Source organism: Hemitrygon akajei, chromosome 20 (genome assembly GCF_048418815.1).
Source record: "Hemitrygon akajei chromosome 20, sHemAka1.3, whole genome shotgun sequence".
Classification (NCBI taxonomy): domain Eukaryota; kingdom Metazoa; phylum Chordata; class Chondrichthyes; order Myliobatiformes; family Dasyatidae; genus Hemitrygon; species Hemitrygon akajei.
Window position 1 is genome coordinate 32,662,797 of NC_133143.1, and position 17,408 is coordinate 32,680,204.

General features: G+C 41.5%; 1 protein-coding gene across 1 annotated transcript in view; it reads right to left on the reverse strand.

Moving 5' to 3' along the window:
- The window catches only part of LOC140713931 (collagen alpha-6(VI) chain-like), a 142,859-nt gene that overhangs the window by 8,775 nt on the left and 116,676 nt on the right, over window positions 1-17,408 (reverse strand). The window contains exons 36-41 of the mRNA XM_073024627.1: window positions 15,841-15,903; window positions 7,289-7,351; window positions 2,679-2,729; window positions 1,561-1,596; window positions 1,390-1,452; window positions 338-400 (exon numbers count right to left, since the gene is read on the reverse strand). Coding sequence (XP_072880728.1) covers window positions 338-400; window positions 1,390-1,452; window positions 1,561-1,596; window positions 2,679-2,729; window positions 7,289-7,351; window positions 15,841-15,903 — 339 coding nt within the window. The remainder of the gene's footprint in view (window positions 1-337; window positions 401-1,389; window positions 1,453-1,560; window positions 1,597-2,678; window positions 2,730-7,288; window positions 7,352-15,840; window positions 15,904-17,408) is intronic.

Genomic DNA, 17,408 nt, shown 5'->3' on the forward strand with positions numbered 1-17,408 from the left:
TGCGGAATCAATTGGAAGAATGAAAATCTGTAAAATTATCCAAAAGTTTGATTAAAACCAAAGTTAAATACATATATATTACTATTTAGTGGATTAGGCACCTAAAATAAGGAATGAAAAATCTCATTCTGCCAAAAAAAATCTCTAGGACCTTCTGGTATTTAAATTATCAATTAGCTTTGCTTTGACATCTGTGATGGCACGAGAGTGGTTTTTTTTATTCTGAGCATTAATAAGCATATAAGCAAAATATACATGAGAATGATTTCACATGCAGTCACTGGAAATAACTTAGCAACAAAGCTTCTAGTTTTCTATCCCAAAGTGTGTACCTTACCCTTGTTCCTGGAGCTCCTCCTTCTCCTGGGTTTCCAGGCTCACCAGTTTGACCAGAGTCCCCCTTAAACAGAAATGTTAAGCTTTATTCAGTCAAAACAAAAAGTATTCTTATTTGTTATAAAATCTCTCTGCTTCCATCAGTGTTACATATCTAATCATTGTTCTTTCTTGATCAATATTCCAAGTTTCACACAATCATTTTGTGTTCTGATGACTTTCACAGCATTTAAACTCTTAAGGTTGCTTTATCCAGGAATGAAAGAGATGCAGAGAAATGTTGGAGGAACTCAGCAGATCAGGAAGCACCTATGGAGGGAAATAAACAGTCAATTTTGGGCCAAGACCCTTGATCATGACTGTCAAGGGAGGGAGTAGAAGCCAGAATAAGGTGGGGAGGGGGAGAGGAGTGTAAGCTGGCAAGCTGAAAGGTAAAACCAGGTGAAGGTGAAGGTAGTAGGTGGGGGGATGAAGGGAGAAGCTGGGACGTGATGGGTGGAGAAGGTGCATGTTTGAAGAAGAAGGAATCCAATAGGGAGAGGAAAGTGGACCAAGGTGAAATGGGAAGGAGTAGGGGCCCTAGAGGGAGGTGCCCTTAACCAGGAAATAATTTTGACAGTGGCTAACATCAGTCAGAGCATTTCTATATAAATTTTGTTATTCTTCTCTAACAAGGCACAACACTTTATTGATAAACAGCAACTGGAGTGTAAGTGTCAGAAATTTTACCTCAAGCCTGATGTTTCACAAGATGTTTCAACAACTCAACTCCTTTAAAGAAGCATGGCTTGTTGCATTTGGAAGATGTGAAGACGTTTATATGTTTTACCTATCAGGTGGACAGCAATTGGGTAAATTGGGTGGACAGCAATTTAGAGGGAATAGAGGGAGCAAATGGAAGAATATCAGGCATTGGTAAATTCATACACCATCTAACGTTTCAGAGGGATTTCTAAAAACATTTATTTTGTTAGATTTGCCAGCTCCCTTATATAAGACAATTTGGGACTAAACCTAAAAGGTTCAAAGCATTAAGCAAACAAATTGACATACTCTGCGTCCTCTTGATCCTTTAGGGCCTCTTTCACCAGGAGTTCCAGGGTCACCATCTGGTCCCTGAAAATTCAGAAGACAATTTACACAGATAACTTTCTCATGTCCTTTATAAATTAAAAAAAATACACTGTACATCTTTTTACAAACATAAATGTTTTCAACAAGTACCTGTGGACCAAGATAACCAGGGAATCCGGGTTCTCCCTTAAACAATAAGAAAGGGGAAGAAATTAGACTGTATTGTTCAACTAGTTATACTCTTATCAATGTGATGCTGTTATAATAGCATCAGATTACACAGATGGAATAAAATTCATGCAGCAATGTATCACTAAACTTTCATACATATTTACATATATTGTAATGGAATAGGATAGGATAGATGTTGACTTTATGGACAAACTTGTCAGTCACTGCAATGAATAATAACAGAAATCAAGAGAGACGTCCATTTTACATTCTGACACATGGTTGATTACCCCAAAGACTGCTTATGCAACAGCAGCCAATTTACATAAGACGAGATTCACAGATGGAAATTGCTAACTTTTGTGGAGCTTGTCCATATTTGGAAAACTTAATCCAGTGATGTATATAATCTCTGTATAATTACTTTTGATATGTAGCAATGCATTATTTTGTTCAGATGTTCTTTATAAATAATGGTCTAGATTTAAAGGGGGAAATTGCAGTCCTTGTGTAATTAACTCTGGGATATCTACGCACAAAAAAAGCCTGAAACATCAGTTGAAGAAGGGTTTAAGTTCCGCTCCTTGTATTTTGTGGAATGGTTCCTTTCTCCAATCATGGTTATGCATTAGTTAATATTACAGAAGTGTTACTGACAATAAGTACACTCACTAGTGCATATTATAAATATGTATGCTGAAGACCAGATTGAACCAAATTACTTCTAACACATTGCAGATTATTGCATTATTAGGACTAATATCTGCAGTGTGCTTGTACATATTCAAAAAAGTATTATGCCAGCTGACAGAATTCTAAATGTGTATGATTATCAATGTGATCTACCACTCACTAAAATTAATCTGATAGAGTACAAGAAAACAACTTTCATTTATACAATTCCACTAGTGCACTTTAATTTCCCAATCTGCTTTTTCAAGAAGTGGGATTACACAGACCCCAAGGGTGATGACTGAAAGACTGATGCAAAAATAATGGTTTAGGAAGATGATCATGTATGTGTGCATATACCATGAAATTTTGTACTGAAAACAAAATAAAACATTTGCTTGGTTTCTGGCATTTTGTTTCCTTACCTTTCGTCCATTTGGTCCAGGATTTCCAACCATATCAATCCCATCCATGCCCTGTGTAATATGAAATAGAGTGCATGTGAGTCATCTCTAAACCCCTAATTGTATCATATTTGCATGAATTGAACCAAAATAAACATACATTTTGTCATTACAGAAAAAAAAATAATACAAAAAGCAACAGCATCTCTGAATACTTGGCAGCTGGATGAAAAATCATAATGAAGTTCATCTTTGTGATAGATTTTTCCTTTCAGTTAAACTCAATTTACGCACTGCGTACAATCAGACACAGTCTCCACAACTTTTCTTAAGTTCTTCAGTCTCCTCTTTCTTAAACAGTCTTTCAGTATCGAGGATTATTTGCATTCACTCTTGTTTTGTGGGTTTGAGGAGAGACAGGAGCCAACATGGGAACCACAAACTTATCCACAAATGGGACAGATGATGCTTGACTGAGCACTTGAGTGTGCAATTTCTGAAATACTATGTTCCTTCCATGCCGTACTCTGGGTTACAGTGTGCTTCCAATACAAAACCAGAAGATTCTCAGTGCAAACACAAATGATCCTTATCCTCTTGAAGTGATTATGTACCAGAGATCTCCCAAGAGTAAGTTGGTGTTTGTATTTCTTCAAAGAGTTTTAATTGCAGCCTTTACTGCTTCTTTCAACAGATGCTGCCCGACCTGCTGAGTTCATCCAGCTTTTTTGTAAGCCTTTACTACATTTGGAATATTTCATTCCAGGAGTCTGGTGTTCAGACTGTGAATAATATGACTTGTCCAATGTAGCTGATAGAATATAACTTGGACCTCACTGTTGACCTGGGAGTGGATACCAATATAGGTTTCCCCCACCATCCACAAGTAGAGCGTTCCTATGAAATGGTTCGTAAGCTGGAATGTAGTAAAGTGAAGAAGCAATTACCATTTATTTATATGGGAAAAATTTGTGAACGTTCGCAGACCCAAATAATAACCTACCAAATCATGCCAAATAACACATAAAACTTAAAATAACAGTAACATGTAGTAAAAGCAGGAATTATATGATAAATACACAGCCTATATAAAGTAGAAATACTTTTCTGCAATCAGTGCAGCACTGTCCACTGTAGCGAAAATCTCACACAAGTGCTCTCGGCAGAAACACTCTCTCCAGTAACCTTTAAGCTATGAAGCTGCCAAATCATACCAAATAACAAATCGTACCAAATAACATGTAAAAATACACAGCCTATATAAACTAGAAATAATGTATGTGAATTCAAAGGCAACACGGGTGAATCTGCAGATGCTGGAAATAAATAGAAACACAAAATGCTGGCAGAACTCAGCAGGCCAGACAGCATCTATGGGAGAAGGTAGTGACGATGTTTCGGGCCGAAACCCTTCATCAGGAGTGAAGTAACATGGGATGGTCAAAGGGTGATAAGAAGTGGGGGGAGGGATAAAGTAGAGAGCTAGGAAGTGATAGGTTGGATGGAAATGGGCTAGGGGGAAGGTGGAGAATTATGGGAAATAAAAGAGAAAGAAAGGTAGGGCTGGGGGGAGATTATAGTGAGGGGGAAAAAAGAGAGAGAAAGAAAACCAGACTGAAATAATAGATAGGGATGGGGTAAGGGGGGCAGGGGTATCAACAGAGGTCTGTGAGTTGGATGTTCATGCCGGCAGGTAGGAGGCTACCCAGGCGAGAGATAAGGTATTGCTCCATCGACCTCCGCGCGGCCTCATCTTGACGGTAGAGGAGGCCATGGACAGACATGTCAGAGTGGGAGTGGTCTGTGGAATTGAAATGTGTGGCCACAGGGAGATCCCGCCACTGCTGGAGGACTGAGCGCCGGTGTTCGGCGAAACGGTCTCCCAGTCTGCGGCGGGTCTCCCCAATGTATAAATGGCCATATCGGGAGCACCAGATACAGTATATCACCCCAATTGTCTCACAGGTGAAATGGTGCCTTACCTGAAAGGACTGTCGGGGGCCTGGGATGGTGGTGAGGGAAGAAGTGTGGGGGCAGGTGTAGCACTTCTTCCATTTGCAGGGATAAGTGCCAGGAGGGAGATCGGTGGGGAGGGATGGGGGGGATGAATGGACAAGGGAGTCGCATAGGGAGCGATCCCTGCGGAAAGACGAGAGTGGGGGGGGGGAGGGGAAGATGTGGCTGGTGGTGGGATCACACAGGAGGTGGTGGAAGTTATGGAAGATTATACGTTGTCTGTCCATGGCCTCCTCTACCGTCAAGATGAGGCCGCACACAGGTCGATGGAGCAATACCTTATCTCCCGCCTGGGTAGCCTCCAACCTGCCAGCATGAACATCCAACTCACAGACCTCCGTTGATACCTCTGCCCCCCACCTTTACCCCCATCCATATCTATTGTTTCAGTCTGGTTTTCTTTCTCTCTCTTTTTTCCCCCCTCACTATAATCTCCCCCCAGCCCCACCTTTCTTTCTCTTTTATTTCCCATAATTCTCCACCTTCCCCCAGCCCATTTCCGTCCAACCTATCACTTACTAGCTCTCTACTTTATCCCTCCCCCCACTTCTTATCCCCCCTTGACCATCCCATGTTACTTCACTCCTGATGAAGGGTTTCGGCCCGAAACGTCGTCACTACCTCCTCCCATAGATGCTGTCTGGCCTGCCGAGTTCGCCAGCATTTTGTGCTTTTAATAAAGTATGTACAGTGCAGTATCATTTACCGGAATTGGAAAGACAGCAAGCACACTGATGATGGTGTATTAGGCTGAGCCGTTGGAGGTTGGGGTGGTGGGAGGTAGAGGAGACTGGGGTGTCATCTCATCATCGTCTGTTTCCATTAGGGCAGGCAGGTCATCTTCTATGTCTGCCTGCCTCGATGTCAAAGGTCGAGGTTCACCGTCTGCTGTGGCTGATGTGGAAGGCTTGAAAAACGACAGTATGCTTGACTGCTTAGCCTCGCACATTTTTCTATCATACCGTTCTTTGTAAGCGCTCAAGCCATCCTGCAAATATGCCCTAAACCTATGTACCCTTTCAAAATTAAAGTCATACTTTTCTGCAATCATAGCAGCATTGTCAATCACAGCGAAAATCTTATGCAGTTGCTTCACGTTCAGCTCCTGGACAATTTCACGTTCGGTCCGTTCGCTACTGCATTTGGTTTCGATTGTAATCCATTCCTCTTCCAATTGCATCAGTTCTTCATCTATCAGTTCTTGGTCATGGGATGCCAAAACCTCTTCAACATCATCTTCGTCAACTTCCACAAAACCAGCCTCCTTAGCCAAACTCACTATGTCTTTACTTCCTTCACCACAATCGAAACACTTAATTATGTGTAATTTTATGCCCTTGTAACACCCTTACATGCTCTTTTAGGCTTTTCCAATACCTTAGAACTCATCTTGCTAACAGATGCACAAAAGAAATTGTCATAAAGCACAGATGCTCACAGGCACGTGTTTAAGCAATGCCGGCCAGAATGCAGTTCCGGGGGAGGAGCTTGGCTGCTCGGGGCACACGCTGCCTTTTATTGCGCGTTGCCTTTTCTCATTATAGTGAAAACACCTTCTGTTAGCAAAAACAGGGTAACTAATGTAGGTCTTTCGTAACAGCGAGGTGTCGTAAAGCAAATGTTCGAAAAACGGGGGTTACCTGTATTGGTTCACTATCCTTCCAATGAACTTGGAGGAGTTTGCAGAGACAACATAGTTGGAATTTTCTCCGGTGCTTCAAGGTGCCTGCTGAAGGGATTCTAGATCTTAGAGCTATGCAGTAGGGCAAGGAACATAGAGAATGCGTTTTGTGCAAGGCCTGAGGTCTTCAAATACCCTTTTCCTGAACTGATCAAAGGTTGTATTGATGGTGAAGGTTACAGTTAGGGTTAGATTAATTTTTTCTTCAATTTTCCTTTGCCTAGAATGTTCAACATTTTCTAGGGTCTCACTGTGAACATTTGTTTATGGAAGGGAAAGGTGGTGAACAAAGAGTAGGTTTGTAAAGGATTTTGGTCTTATGGATGTTGAGTGGAAGGTCTATCCTCATGTATACTTCAATGGTCATGTCAATAATGGCTTGAAGACCAGCTACAGCATTGAGCCAACATAAGCAATGTGTGAGTACTGTTGATTAGCTACCTAGCTTCAGGTGATTTTGGATTTGGAGTGCAGTTCTACATTTCAAACTGTTTTAAAAGTAGCTTGACACAATCCAGTTTAGAGCAGCCAGCTTGTTTAAGATATCTCTCCCAAAGCCCCATCACTTTAATTATTCTTCTCCTCTCCTAGAAGCACACAGTACTTACCATATTAAAGAGGAAATTATTTTCTGTCAGCAAAATTTTGTCACATCCAGTAAATAAACATTCTGCAGATATCTTTCAATTGCAGAAACAATCAAACTGTTCGCCATCCTCAAATGAGACCCACTAAATACTTCACATGAACTATGTCCTTGGCTGATGGAAAACACTTTCCTAATTCTGTATTTCCAAGAGACCGAAGAACGTTGGTATATTCCTGATACGCACGATATGCGAAACATCTGATTGACTCTGGCTGTCAGTTTAACAAAACAAAATCTCAATAAATCTCAAAAAATTTAACGGTGGCAAGGTAAAATCAGATTAACCTGTAGTCCACGAACTCCAGTTCTTCCAAACTCGCCTTTCTGACCCTCTGGTCCATCTTCACCCTGAACACAATTTCCATGTGAGTTATAATGTCATATTTAACATAACTTAGTTCTACATACTATTACAACCTTCTGTAGTGTGTGTCTCTGAATGATAAAAATCACTATTACTTAATCAAGTAAAGTCTTTTTACTGTTTGAAGGGGAGAATTAGCTATAGTTAATGATCCCCAAAATACCCTGGTCTATTTTCAATCTAGTTGTTGGAAATGACAAATAGAACCCATCTTGAATGGGATTGTCTTTGACCTGTTTCATAGCTTAGCCTTATTTGTTCCAAGGCGTGCCATTTTCTAATCCATGAACTTTAACTGAACTGGTACAACTTGGACTACGGGGCTGTAAGTGGTAAATAGAAAACAAAGCTTGATGGTAGGAATTCAGGAATTATGAAACTATGAAATTAACTGTACTTAATTGGAATGAGAACCAGTCTTCAATATTTAAAGTAAGTTGCAAGCAGTAATCAGTTTGAATTAAAAAGACAATATTTTAAACTAACAGTATTGTCTAAAGAACAAAGGCAACTAGCACACAGCAAGGGGCTGTCTTCTCAAATGATATGGTTTGCAAACTGATGTGACCATAAGATGTTCTTGTGTGCATCATCTAAATGTAAGACATTGGAGAAATGATAGCTGGCCTACATCAAATGAAGCAACATTGGCCAAGTTATTTAACACCTTTGTGACTAATTTCAAGGAAGCTTGCAGATCAAACTAATTTTGTCCCTTAGCACATCAGACATAGTCACAGGCATATTTGCTTTATATTTGTGTACTGGGAGAGTTAATCCTCATAACATTATTTTTGGGTGTCCAGATTATCTATTCTCAGAAACTTTAGATCATCTTTGTGAATTATTTTGTCTCAGCAAAGCTGAATATTCCATGTTGCCTCCCATTGTAGAAATGTAATTCAATGGAAGCATTATCAGACTTAAAATACTGAAGTAGATCATGTCATTGTAACTATTGAAATTGTATTGAATTCCCAGCTCACAACTTTGGAATATTCTTAACTGCCTCACAGCCATTGAAAAATGTGTACGTAAAGTGTAAAATGATCCAAATTTGGTACCTTCAATTTTTTTTCAGCACCACACTGATGTTTCAGTCTGGATTATGAGTTCAAATATTCAAAGAAATGTGAACAATATTAGCTGAAAGGTATTCTATAAACAAGGTATTTTTATATTACAAGAAACATGGTTGCAATAAATTTAGGGAAGCAACTACATTCAGGAAAGAGATTATTCCATGAGCAATAACTAAGAATTGGAATGAATCATTTCATGGCACACAGTTGTAATACATGTGCACTATACATGTCTCCTGACGGTACTACTGTTGAGTTCCGCTTTGCACATGCAAAACATTGTTCCACTAAGACTTGTATATAACATTTGCTTCTCTGTATGGCAAGGTGAACTGTTTGAGACTTTACACATGCTTACCAATTAAAATCTACCAATATTGAAAATCTAAAACAAAAGCTCTTTAGAGACCGTGTTAGGGAACTGGAGCTGCAGCTTGATAACCTTCATCTGGTCAGGGAGAGTGAGGAGGTGATAGAGAGGAGCTATAGGCAGGTAGTCACCCCAGGACCACAGGAGACAGAGAAGTGGGTAACAGTCAGGAGAGGGAAGGGCAAGAAGCAGGTACTAGAGAGTACCCCAGTGGTTGTCTCCCTTAACAATAAGAATTCCTGCTTGAGTACTGTTGTGGGTGATGGCCTACCTGTGGGAAGCAACAATGGTCACACCTCTGGCACAGAGTCTGGCCCTGTAGCTCAGATGGGTAGGAAAGGAAAAGGATGGCAGCAGTGATAGGGGGTCAGATAGGCGATTCTGTGGACGCAGGAAAGAACCGTGGATGGTAGTTTGCTTTCCACGTGCCAGGTCCGAGATGTTTCTGATCACGTCCAAGATATCCTGAAATGGGAAGGAGAACAGCCAGAGGTCATGGTACATATTGGTACCACCACATAGGTAGGAAAAGGGAGGAGGTCCTGAAAAAAGACTACAGGGAGTTAGGAAGGAAGTTGAGAAGCAGGACCTCAAAGGTAGCAATCTCGGGATTACTGCCTGTGCCACGTGACAGTGAGTATAGGAATAGAGTGAAGTGAAGGATAAATGAGTGGCTGAGGGATTGGTGCAGGGGGCAGGGATTCAGATTTCTGGATCATTAGGACCTTTTCTGGGGCACGTGTGACCTGTAGAAAAAAGACAGGTTGTACTTGAATCTGAGGGGGACCAATATCCTGACGGGGAGGTTTGCAAAGGCTATTGGGGAGAGTTTAAAGTAGAATTGCTGAGGTTGGGAACCGAACTGAAGTGACGGCAGAAAGGGAGGTTGGCTCACAAATAGAGAAAGTTTGGAGACAGTGCAAAAGGGAGGATAGGCAGATGATAGAGAAGGGACGCGCTCAGACCGATGGTTTGAGATGTGTCTGTTTTAATGCAGGGAGTATCATGAATAAAACGGATGAGCTTAGAGCACGGATCAGCATTTGGAGCTATGATGTTGTGGCCATTACAGAGATTTGGATTGTGCAGGGGCAGGAATGCTACTTCAAGTGCCAGGCTTTAGATGGTTCAGACAGGATAGGTGGAATTGAGGAATGGGAAAGGTGTAGTAACACTGATAGGAGTGTATTATAGGCCACCTAATGGGGAGCGTGAGTTGGAAGAGCAAATGTGTAAGGAGATAGCAGATATTTGTAGTAAACACAAGGTGGTGATTGTGGGAGATTTTAATTTTCCACACATAGATTGGGAAGCTCATTCTGTAAAAGGGCTGGATGGTTTAGAGTTTGTGAAATGTGTGCAGGATAGCTTTTTGCAACAATACATAGAAGTACCGACTAGAGATGGGGCAGTGTTGGATCTCCTGTTAGGGAATGCGATAGGTCAGCTGACAGATGTATGTGTTGGGGAGCACTTCGGGTCCAGTGATCACAATAGCATTAGCTTCAATATAATTATGGAGAAGGACAGGACTGGACCTAGAGTTGAGATTTTTGATTGGAGAAAGGCTAACTTTGAGGAGATGCGCAGGGATTTAGAGAGAGTGGAATGGGTCAAGTTGTTTTATGGGAAGGATGTAATAGAGAAATGGAGGTCATTTAAGGGTGAAATTATGAGGGTACAGAATCTTTATGTTCCTGTTCGGTTGAAAGGAAAGATTAAAGGTTTGAAAGCGCCATGGTTTTCAAGGGATATTAGAAACTTGGTTCGAAAAAAGAGGGATGTCTACAATAGATATAGGCAGCATGGAGTAAAGGAATTGCTCGAGGAATATAAAGAATGTAAAAGGAAACTTAAGAAAGAGATTAGAAAAGCTAAAAGAAGTTACGAGTTTGGTTTGGCAAATAAGGTGGAAGTAAATCCGAAAGGCTTCTACAGTTATATTAAAAGCAAGAGGATAGTGAGGGATAAAATTGGTCCCTTAGAGAATCAGGGTGGTCAGCTATGTGTGGAGCCGAGGGAGATGGGAGAGATTTTGAACGATTTCTTCTCTTCGGTATTCACTAAGGAGAAGGATATCGAATGGTGTAAGGTGTGGGAAACAAGTAAGGAAGTTATGGAACCTATGACAATTAAAGAGGTGGAAGTACTGGCGCTTTTAAGAAATTTAAAAGTGGATAAATCTCCGGGTCCTGACCGGATATTCCCCAGGACCTTGAGGGAAGTTTGTGTAGAGATAGCAGGAGCTCTGACGGAGATCTTTCAGATGTCATTAGAAACAGGGATTGTGCCGGAGGATTGGCGTATTGCTCATGTGGTTCCATTGTTTAAAAAGGGTTCTAGAAGTAAGCCTGGCAATTATAGACCTGTCAGTTTGACATCAGTGGTGGGTAAATTAATGGAAAGTATTCTTAGAGATAGTATTTATAATTATCTGGATAGACAGGATCTGATTAGGAGTAGCCAGCATGGATTTGTGCGTGGAAGGTCATGTTTGACAAACCTTATTGAATTTTTTGAAGTAGTTACGAGGAATGTTGACGAGGGTAAGGCAGTGGATGTAGTCTATATGGACTTCAGCAAGGCCTTTGACAAAGTTCCACATGGAAGGTTAGTTAAGAAGGTTCAGTCGTTAGGTATTAGTGCTGGAGTAATAAAATGGATTCAACAGTGGCTAGATGGGAGATGCCAGAGAGTAGTGGTGGATAATTGTTTATCGGGATGGAGGCCGGTGACTAGCGGGGTGCCTCAGGGATCTGTTTTGGGCCCAATGTTGTTTGTAATATACATAAATGATCTGGATGATGGGGTGGTAAATTGGATTAGTAAGTATGCTGATGATACTAAGGTAGGAGGTGTTGTGGATAATGAGGTGGGTTTTCAAAGCTTGCAGGGAGATTTATGCCGGTTAGAAGAATGGGCTGAACGTTGGCAGATGGAGTTTAATGCTGAGAAGTGTGAGGTTCTACATTTTGGCAGGAATAATCCAAATAGAACATACAGGGTAAATGGTAGGGCATTGAGGAATGCAGTGGAACAGAGAGATCTAGGAATAACAGTGCATAGTTCCCTGAAGGTGGAGTCTCATGTAGATAGGGTGGTGAAGAAGGCTTTTGGAACGCTGGCCTTTATAAATCAGAGCATTGAGTACAGAAGTTGGGATGTAATGTTAAAATTGTACAAGGCATTGGTAAGGCCAAATTTGGAATATTGTGTACAGTTCTGGTCACCGAATTATAGGAAAGATATCAATAAATTAGAGAGAGTGCAGAGACGATTTACTAGGATGTTACCAGGGTTTCAGCACTTAAGTTACAGAGAAAGGTTGAACAAGTTAGGTCTCTATTCATTGGAGCGTAGAAGGTTGAGGGGGGATTTGATCGAGGTATTTAAAATGTTGAGAGGGATAGATAGAGTTGACGTGAATAGGCTGTTTCCATTGAGAGTAGGGGAGATTCAAACGAGAGGACATGATTTGAGAGTTAGGGGGCAAAAGTTTAAGGGAAACACGAGGGGGTATTTCTTTACTCAGAGAGTGATAGCTGTGTGGAATGAGCTTCCTGTAGAAGTAGTAGAGGCCAGATCAGTTGTGTCATTTAAGGTAAAATTGGATAGGTATATGGATAGGAAAGGAGTGGAGGGTTATGGGCTGAGTGCGGGTAGGTGGGACTAGGTGAGATTAAGAGTTCGGCACGGACTAGGAGGGCCGGAATGGCCTGTTTCCGTGCTGTGATTGTTATATGGTTATATGGTTATATGGAGGCAAAAGAGGTGGGGACGTGACACTGTTGATCAGAGATAGTGTCACGTCTGCAGAAAAGGAGGAAGTCATGGAGAGATTGTCCACGGAGTCTCTGTGGATGGAAGATGGGAAAAGGAAGGGGCCAATAACTCTACTGGGTGTTTTTTTACAGACCACCCAATTGTAACAGGGACACCGAGGAGAAGACAGGGAGACAGATTCTGGAAAGGAGTAATAATAACAGTGTTGTTGTGGTGGGAGATCTTAATTTCCCAAATATTGATTGGCATCTCCCTAGAGTGAGGGGTTTGGACGGGGTGGAGTTTGTTAGGTGTGTTCAGGAAGGTTTATTGACACAGTATGTAGATAAGCCTACAAGAGGAGAGGCTGTACTTGATCTGGTATTGGGAAATGAACCTGGTCAGGTGTCAGGTCTCTCAGTGGGAGAGCATTTTGGAGATAGTGATCACAATTCTATCTCCTTTACCATAGCATTGGAGAGGGATAGGAACAGACAAGTTAGAAACGCTTAATTGGAGTAAGGGAACTATGAGGCTCTCAGGCAGAAACTTGAAAGCATAAATTGGAAACAGATGTTCTCAGGGGAACGTACCAAAGAAATGTGACAAATGTTCAGGGGATATTTGCGTGGGGTTCTGAGTAGGTACGTTCCAATGAGACGTGGAAAGGATGGTAGGGTACAAAATCCGTGGTGCACAAAGGCTGTTGTAAATCTAGTCAAGAAGAAAAGAAGAGCTTACAAAAGGTTCAAAAAACTAGGTAATGATAAGATTCTAGAAGATTATAAGGCTAGCAGGAAGGAGCTTAAGAATGAAATTAGGAGAGCCAGAAGGGGCCATGAGAATGCCTTGGTGGACAGGATGAAGAAAAACCCCAAGGCATTCTACAAGTATGTAAAGAGTAAGAGGATAAGATGGGAGACAATAGGACCAATCAAGTGTGACAATGGAAAAGTATGTATGGAACCGGAGAAAATAGCGGAGGTACATAATGAATACTTTGCTTCAGTATTCACTATGGAAAAGGATCTTGGCAATTGTAGGAATGACTTGCAGTGGATGGAAAAGCTTGGGAATATAGATTTTAAGAAAGAGAATGTGCTGGAGCTTTAGGAAAGCATCAAGTTGGTTAAGTCACTGGGACCGGACGGGATGTACCCCACAATACTGTGGGAAGCGAGGGAGGAGATTGCTGAGCCTCTGCCAATGACCTTTGCATCATCAATGAGGACGGGAGAGGTTTGTAGAGTCACAAAAGGGAGTAGGGATTGCCCAGGAAATTATAGGCCAGTGAGTCTTACTTCAGTTGTTGGTAAGTTGACGGAGAAGATTCTGAGATTTATGAACATTTGGAGAGGCATTATATGATTAAGAATAGTCAGGCATGGCTTTGTCAAAGGCAGGTTGTGCCTTACGACCCTGATTGAATTTTTTGAGAATGTGACTAATCATATTAGTAAGGTACAGCCGTAGATGTAGTGTATATGAATTTTAACAAAACATTTGTTAAGGTACCCCATGCAAGGCTTATTGAGAAAGTAAGGAGGCATGGTGATATTGCCTTGTGGATCCAGAACTGGCTTGCCACAGAAGGCAAAGAGTGATTGTAGATGGGTCATATTCTGCATGGAGACCGCTGACCAGTGGTGTGCCTCAGGGATCTGTCCCGGGACCCCTACTCTTAGTGATTTTTATAAATGACCTGGATGAGGAAGTGGAGAGATGGGTTAGTAAATTTGCTGATGACACAAAGGTTGGGGGTGCTATGGATAGTGTGGAGGGTGGTCAGAGGTTACAACAGGACATTGATAGGATGCAAAACTGGGCTATGAAGTCGCAGATGGAGTTCAACCCAGATAAGTGTGAGGTGTTTCATTTTGGTAGGTCAAATATGATAGCAGATTATAGCATTAATGGTAAGACTCTTGGCAGTGTGGAGGATCAGAGGGATCTTGGGGTCCGAGTCTATTGGGCACTCAAAGATGCTATGCAGGTTGACTGTGTGGTTAAGAAGGCATACAGTGCATTGGCCTTTGCTAATCATGGGATGGAGTTTAAGAGCCGAGAGGTGATGTTGCAGCTAATAATGACCCTGGTCAGACCCCACTTGGAGTACTGTGCTCATTTCTGGTCGGCTCACTATAGGAAGGTCGTGGAAACCATAGAAAGGGTGCAGAGAAGATTTACAAAGATGTTGCCTGGATTGGGGAGCATGCCTTATGAGAATAGGTTGAATGAACTCGGCCTTTTCTCCTTGAAGCGATGGAGGATGAGAGGTGACTTGATAGAGATGTACAAGATAATGAGAGGCACTGATCGTGTGGATAGTCAGAAGCTTTTCCCCAGGGCTGAAATGGGTAGCATGAGAGGGCATAGTTTTAAGGAGCTTGGAAGTAGGTACAGAGGAGATGTCAGGGGAAAGTTTCTTTACACCGAGAATGGTGAGTGCATGGAGTGGGCTCCCGGCGACGGTGGTGGAGGTCGAAATGATAGGGACTTTGAAGAGACACCTGAATGGCTGCAAGGAGCTTAGAAAGAACGAGGGCTATGGGTAAAGCCTAGGCAGTTCTAATGTAGGGACATGTTCGTCACAGCTTTGTAGGCCGAAGGGCCTGTATTGTACTGTATGTTTTCTATGTTTCTATGTTTTTGAAAATGGCTAATTCTGGAAATACTTAGCAGGTCAGTCTGCATACGAGCAAACTGAAGCAGAGTTAATATTTCAAATTAAAGACTCTTCATCAGAACTGGGAAGACAAAGGATGACTGTTAAGCTGCAGGGAGGGGGGAGAAGGGAGAATGTCATTAAGTACATCCGACATTTCCTGTTTTCATTGTTGAAGTCTCAAGTCTATTCAGATATCACTAAATTAACCCATAGTGAGACACCTGTGGCTGGACAAATTAAACATTATCTTACAGTTACAATTAGTTTTGGTTCCATTTGAATGTTATTCCTGACAGTGGTTCTGGTTGTTCTGAAATGTCAAAATTGTATGAGTGTGTTTGTGTGTGTGTGTACCTGAAACTGGAAAGATAAAAAGGTCAAGGGAGCTGCCTGATCTTTGTTATAATTTACCTTGGAGAAAGTAAGATTTTAAAAAATGTATGCAGAGGACAATGGGTAACAACTACATAACACCTCTTGCCCTCAAAAGATGGCAACTGCCTGTACTCAGATTTCCATTTGCCATTGTAACATGTTCCATTTTATTATGCACTAAAAGATGAAACACAGAATAAGAGATTATTCACAAACCTTTTGCCCTTTGAATCCATCACTTCCTTTGTGACCTCTGAAGCCTTTATCTCCAGTTGAGCCCTGAAACACAAATCAAAGTAATGTTAAAAATAAAGCATGTATGGGCATGTTTGAGTGGGAAAGCAAATTGTGCAGAAGATACGGAGAGTCTGCAGAGACATAGATAGGTTAAGTGAATGGGCGTGGGTTTGGCAGATGGCGTACGATGTTGGTAAATGCGAGGTCATCCACCTTGGAAAGAAAAATGGAAGAGCAGATTATTATTTCACTGGTAAAAAACTGCTGCATGCTGCTGTGCAGAGGGATTCGGGAGTGCTCGTGCAGGAATCACAAAAGGTTGGTTTACAGGTGCAACAGTCTATCAAGAAGGGAAATGGAATGATAGCCCTCATTGCTAGAGGGATTGAATTTTGAGCAGGAAGGTTATGCTGCAACTGTACAGGGTACTGGTGAGGCTGCACCAGGAGTACTGAGTGCAGTTCTGATCTCCTTACTTGAGGAAGAATACACTGGCTTTGGAGGCAGTGCAGACGAGGTTCACCAGGTTGATTCCAGAAATGGGGGGTTTGAGTAAGAGGACAGATTGAGTCGCCTGGGACTGTATTTGCTGGAATTCAGAAGAATGAGAGGCGACCTTGTAGAATCGTATAAAATTATGAAAGGGATAGATAAGATAGAGGCAGGAAAGTTATTTCCAGTGGCAGGTGAGACTAGAACTAGGGAACATAGCCTCAAGATTCACGGGAGTAGGTTTAGAACAGAGATGAGGAGGAACTTCTTTTCCAAGAGAGTGGTGCATCTACGGAATTCTCTGCCCAATGAAGCAGTAAATATATTTAAGACAAGGTTGGATGGAAGTTTGCATAGTAGGGGAAATAATGGTTGTGGGGAAGAGGCAGGTAGGTGGAGATGAGTCCATGTCCAGACCACCCATGATCTTATTGAATTGTGAAGCAGGCTCAATGGACCAGATGGCCTGCTTCTGCTCCTATTTCTTCTGTTCTGATGAGCCAATAATACAAGAGCATCAAGTTAGAGGGCCATGCCCATCAGCTTCCTGTAAAAGATGAGGCAATGGGGTAAAATCCAATGTGTATCGTTCTGAATAGTATGTTTTTCTTGACTGTTCAACAGTAGTGAGAAGGATTCAGTGTGAGATTGTAGGTAAAAAAGATAAAGTTGAAACAATTGCACGAGCTGTGATTGTATGAGATATGGATTTAGAATGGAAGAAACCCATCATTTAATCTGAGACCAAAACATTAAAGACACTCAGACACTCAGTCCCTCAGTATATTATAAAACTCACTATCTGCATTTAAAGCAAACAACTCTGATGTTCCATTTAGCACCGTGCACATCTTTGGAGTATTTATATGGTAACTACTTCACAGCCCGTGCAAAATATCTAAGCTATAAAATGTAAAATGATTCCAATTTGGTGCCTTTGAAAGATTTCAGGAACTTTTATGTCAATTGGCCCAAAACACTCCAAAAGTTTTTTTTCTGTTGTGCTTCAAAGAACAAAAGAGAAAGAGATTGTGGGAGGTTTTAAACAGGGAATT